General features: G+C 43.4%; 1 protein-coding gene across 1 annotated transcript in view; it reads right to left on the reverse strand.

Annotated features, from left to right (window-relative positions):
* The window catches only part of FOXK2 (forkhead box K2), a 131269-nt gene extending 125877 nt beyond the window's left edge, over positions 1-5392 (reverse strand). The window contains 1 exon segment of the mRNA XM_044002746.1: positions 3231-5392. Within this exon segment, the coding sequence (XP_043858681.1) occupies positions 3231-3739 (509 nt within the window). The 5' untranslated portion in view covers positions 3740-5392.
* Positions 5393-6000: the final 608 nt, after the last annotated feature.

Raw genomic sequence — 6000 nt, forward strand, 5'->3', positions numbered from 1 at the left:
CTATCTTGGTTTTTGTGGGGGTTTTGTGGTTTTTGTTTTTGTGGGTCAATGAGAATTAAGTGACTTGCCCAGGGTCACACAGCTAGTAAGTGTCAAGTGTCTGAGGCTGGATTTGAACTCAGGTCCTCCTGAATCCAGAGCTAATGCTTTATCCACTGGGCCACCTAGCTGCGCCTCTAACAGACTATCTTTAAAAAAATTACTCTAGGAAAGTTATCTATCCTCCTGCTTTCTATAAAAAATTTTAAAAAATTTTAAAAAGAATTTACCCAGAAGTTTTAACTTAACTCACAATCCTATCCCACTATAAACTCTGCTTTGGGAACAAGTTAACCAAATAGAATTAGCATAATAGAAAAAACTTGATTTGCGTTCAAATACTATTAAGAGACACACTTAAAATATAAACAACAGCCATCTTACAACAGCATGTTCTCCATCCCTCTCCCCCCAAAATTGTCAAGATGGCATTTAGGTTAGGGTTCAGCTCTAAGTGCTACAGAGGAAAAAGCCACATTTGAGGCCTAAAATACTTGTATATATTAAGCCTAAAATAGAAAGATAGTGAGCTAGCTAGCTCTGTATGCGCGCATGTACGGGTGCGCACACAGTTTTTTTTTTCTTCACAGGAATTTAAATGTAGATTCTAGATTAAATTGCACCTGAATAAAATAACTGTACTTCAAATTTACTTATTTGCACTCTTAAATTCAGTACTTAATCAGTCACAAGTAGACAAATTTGAAGCATGCTTTAAGTATAATTAAGAATTTGCTAATTGTCTCAAATAACTGTGTGCTGACTTAGGCTTACTTTTAATTTCTGAAAGGAATGTGTAACATCAAATTAAATGCTAAAGTTAAATTCAAGACAAGGATTTTGACACATCTACCTTTCCTATTGTCTGGAATCAACAATACTACTTAGCCTATAACAAATACTATTACAAATACCACTAAATTTTGTCTTTTGTCCTTTAACTGATACAATCTTACAATTAAAATTGGTGTGATTTATTTCTAGAGCAAAGAAGTTTATTTAAAAAAACCAATACTTGGGGCACCTAGATGGCACAGTGAATAGAGCACCAGCCCTGGAGTCAAGAGGACCTGAGTTCAAATCTGGCCTCATACACTTAACACTTACTAGCTGCGTGACCCTGGGCAAGTCACTTAACCCCAACTGCCTCACACACACAAAAAAAAACCCAATACTAATGATTTAACTTACAAGAGATTATTACAGGATATTAAAAAATTTAAGATCAACAGGAGTTGACCACATTACTAAATCTTGCATTTATTCTCTTATTTCTACATTGCAAATGACCCAGTATGTTTTCCTCAATTATGATTTCTGATAAGAACAGGGTTACCAAAGTCAAAGTCCCCTTTAAAGTTGCTTTACTTTGTCTTATTTGACCCATCTAGGAGATATTTAGCAGATTTTTAAAGCTTGAAAATAAAGGTTACTGAATACAAAACTATTCAACCTAATATACCACTCAGACTTGCTATATAAGAAAAGAATCTCTTTTGACTACATAAAATCATTAAAATTCCATTCAACACAAACATTTTCTTCCTCTACAAGACTTTTGGAGTGAGATGACAAATTCAAGAGAATTATTTTTTAAATCATAATTTAAAACCCTCACAGAGCAAAGTTATTTGTAAATGGAAAATTGTCATATTAATAGGATATTGTCATCTATTTGCAAATCAGTAAACAGTACAATGGCAAATTTATTATTGAGAACATTCTAAAGCACTTATTATCAGTTGTTTTGTTTTTTTTTTAATGAGTACATGCCTCCAATTTCCTTAATCAGTAACTTGAGGGGGGTGGAGGGGGAACAGACAATGAAATAATCATAATCAAGACTTATTTTTCAGTAAATAAAGCACAAATAATTCAGCATACAAATGATAACTACAAATACAATGCTCTGCAAACAATCCCTTTAAGAATAATTAGCATTTCCTAGAAAGCAAGTTGTTTTTCCAACCGAATAAATATTAACCTACAAAAATTAAAGTATCAAGACAGCTGCTTTTAGTACACCAATATTAACTATCACGACTGGGGTACTTGACACTTTAAAATCAATACTTCAATCATTCGAAAATTTAAATGATCTATCCCTTAAAACGTCTAAATAAATGCCAACTACCTTTTTAAAATGTCAAAAGCATCTAAATTTTGAGGTTGAAGGCATGAACTTATTTCAAGTGTTTCTGAACACAGGCTATCAAAATATTGTGTGAAAAATTGGTCTCATGAAGCTTTAAAAAATGTTCACTATTAAGCAGTTATCATTAAGACAATACATAATTTCCCTTTTGTCAATGATGACAAGAATTCTCCTTATTCTAAGATTCTCCATAGTTTCCGTAGAAGATTAAATATTTATTGAATAAAAATACAAAACTATCAAGGTGTTGTGTAATGCCCCTATTACCCCATTTAACAGAAACCGATGATCGGCATGAACATTTACCAATGATTTTAGTGTTAAGAAAATAAACAGTATTCGCTCAGGTTTACATTAAAAAACAACAACAAAACCAAAACACCCTGGACAGCACCTGACAGCATAGAGAACTAAACTTGACATACCAGAAACATGAGAACTGGATGTGAATGTTGGAAAAGCAGCCTATGGAGCAAAGGTACAGCAAAAAAGCAACACCACTGGGTGAAACTGTATAAGCATGACCTGTACTACACACCAAGGAAATTAGAAATGATCATGGCGAGCTGGTGGGGCTGTTCAGTGACAATAATTACTCCATTCACTGGAAGACAGTAGGGCATGCAGCAACCAACCCGCAAACCACTCCAAAAGCGCCCTCCCAGGCAGCACAGGAGATGGCTGCATCTTTTGGGGAAAGTGCAATTCATTTTAAACACAGAGCTGTCCCCCTTCGCTACAGCATCTCGGCTCCTATCCCACCCTTAGGTCCAGCTGGAGAGTCTTTAACTACTGCTGGAGAGACGGGGGAGGGATAAGACCCAGACGGAAGACTAGGCTGCTCGCTCTCCGGGCTCCCAGAGAAGCACTGCAGGAAGGGTGCAGCAGAGAAAGGAGAGAGGACTAATCAATACAGAAGGAAGTCATCAAGGAATGATGGGGAATGTTGGGGTGAGCAGATGCGAATAAAGAGGAGTGAGGAAGTTGGTAGGTTCGCGGGGAGAAGGCGCCCTGGACCGCCGTCTGGGCTACTCACACTCGGGGCAGCTGCAGCGGGGGAGCCCCCCGCCTCTGGAACACGCCGTCCACGAAGACGCCGTTCTTGCCGAGGCAGCGCAGGTAGAAGTCTCCGCCGGTGCCGGGGTCCTCCGAGGGGCCGTGCTGGGAAGGTGGGGGAGGCGGAGGCGGCGGGGGCGGCTGCTGCGCGGGGGTCTGAGGCTGAGATTGTTGCTCATCAGCACCAGAGGCCACCAGGGTCGGGCTGCCGCCTGGGGGGGTGAAGATCTCAAGGTGGCGCCGGGAAATGAAGCTCGAGTGACCCATGCTCACATCTACGGAGCCCTGCGATGAATTCCGCCCAATAGTCACCGACCGCTTCTTCATCAGGTACTCGAACTCGCGGCCTTCCAACCGGGCCACGGCCCAGCCCCCCGGCGGGGACCCTCTACAGCCGCCACCGCCGTCACCATCGCCGCCACCACCACCACCACCACCGGACCCGGGCGGGGGGGCCGAACCTGTGCCGGAGAGCATCGCCGCCGCCATCCCGGGGCCTGGAAGGTGGGAGGGAGGAACCAAGCTGCCCAGAGCCGGGCGAGCAGGAGAGAGGAGCCTCGAGGCCCCTGAGTCGGAGCCCACGGGCGGAGGCAGCACCCGTGGTCGGACTCAGCCGGCCACAGCGGCTGCACACACCGAGGGGAGGGGGAGGGGGAGGGGGAATGGGAGGGGGAGAGGGGAGGATTAGATGAGAGAACTAGTGAGAAGGTAAGGGGGGAGGGGGGAGGCAGCGAAGGGGAGAAAGGGGGGAGGGAAGCAAAGTGAAAGGCTCAACTTAGCATGGCAGTGCTGGCGTCCCGCCCCTCTGGACCGGTGACTGACAGCCTTCTCCCGCCATTAGGAATGCAGCACGGCAATGGGGCTATCGACGGCTAGCCTATGGTAGGAAACATCGGCCATCAGGTTCGGTTGTAGGGCCCCAGAACAAGCTAGACTTTCGGAGACGCGGAAAACCTGGAGCGGCTGAGCATGGCGCTTCGGAATGTGGGTTCTCTGCACTAAACCCCAGTCAGGCTAGGGATAGAGTGGCTGTCCCCAAGCTCTGGGAGGGAGGGCGCTACGAGGTCAAGAAAGACTAACTCCATGGCCCTGGGTGGAGCCACTGTAGTCGTTAAACATGAAGCCAGACCCTCAAGGTCACTGCGGGGACGGAAGACATGGCAACTGTTTTCTTTTCCCTCTGAACCCTCCATCGTGAGGGAATAGTCTGAGCGTGGCCTTCGGGCAGCTGAATGGTGGCTGAGTGTTCCAGGTCCCAGACACAGAAAAGGGCACTAGACCTACCGAGGATGAGACCTGAGGGGCCTAATAGAAGGAAGTGGCATTTGTCTCACTAGCCACCAAATCACTGGGGTGTGAAGGACCAGCCTTTTTGGAGCACGTTGTGCTTTGACCCCGCCTGACTCCTAGCAGTTCAAAGGCAGTCTTCATAGATGTCACTTTGTACATCGCTTTTCCTTCTAGAATCTCTAGGGACAAAGGGGGAAATATGTATCATTCTCTTTTTTCACAATGATAGCTTAATAATCTGAGGGACAAGCCTGCTGTGGTTTACACAGTCACAAAACTTAAAATGGAAAAAGGGAGGGATTACTGAAATTTAATTATCTACATAATTAACTGAATGACTTAAATGTCTTCCAGCTAGGATCAGCTTCTTGCTTCTTACAAAAATTCTGTCAAAGCTAACTTGTATTAAAAGGAGTCCCATTCCCTTCATTGCTCTAGTCCTGTTTCTGATTGTTATGGCCCCCTTTGCTATAGATGTCAGTTGGGATATGCATGTGGCAAAGCTATGAAAATCACAGATATCTGTCACAAGAAATATTATTTGGCTCACTGGACATCTACTCTGTGGTCCAACAAAAATAGCACGCGGTCCCTGTCCACAAGGAATTTTCAATCTGGTTGGAGAAAAAAGAATTACACAAATGACACAATTAGAAGACTAGTAGGTACTCCTAAATATAAATTGGATACTTCCTCCCTGAAACCTCTATTTAAGAAAGTTCCAACACCAGCTATGCTTGCTTCAAACCTGACAGCCCTTTAACTCTCCAGAGTACTTTTCCACCTTTCCCCTGTGTTGGTATCGCCCCTACAAAACACATGCTTTTCAGCTCCCTTTTGTGTCATTTTCTCTCAGAAAATAAACTTGAGAGTAGCTGCTTGAATTTTTGTTTGTATTTGTATTCCCCAAAGTACCTGGCACACAGTCAATGTTTAATAAACTTTTTTGTCTATCTGTTATGTGCAAAACAAGCATAAAACCTAAACACAAGTCTTATCAACACAATCTCTCTCTCTCTCTCTCTCTCTCTCTCTCTCTCTCTCTCTCTCTCTCTCTCTCTCTCTCTGTAAACTCCCAGTGGTTTCATACTGGCTTTAGGAGCAAATACAAAGTGCTTTATTTGACATTGCCCCCTCTTAGCTTTGATCCAGTGACGCTGGCTTCCCAGCTGTTCCAAAAACAAAACTCTCCATTTCTTCCTTTTAATCCCCAACTAAAACTCTTACCTTCTACAGTAAGCCTTCCCTAACTCCAGTGTCTCACTTCTTTTAATTATTTCCTGTTGATCCTTCCTATAGCTTGCATATATATATTTGTTTGCATGTTGTCTCCTCCATTAGATTTTAAACTCCTTCAGGGCAGGGACAGTCTTTTACCTCTTGCTGTATCTCTGATGCTTAGCACAGTATCTGACACATAGCAGGTATTTAATAAATGTTTATTGAATTAGGGGGCAGCT

The sequence above is a fragment of the Dromiciops gliroides genome, chromosome 4 (genome assembly GCF_019393635.1).
Source record: "Dromiciops gliroides isolate mDroGli1 chromosome 4, mDroGli1.pri, whole genome shotgun sequence".
NCBI lineage: Eukaryota > Metazoa > Chordata > Mammalia > Microbiotheria > Microbiotheriidae > Dromiciops > Dromiciops gliroides.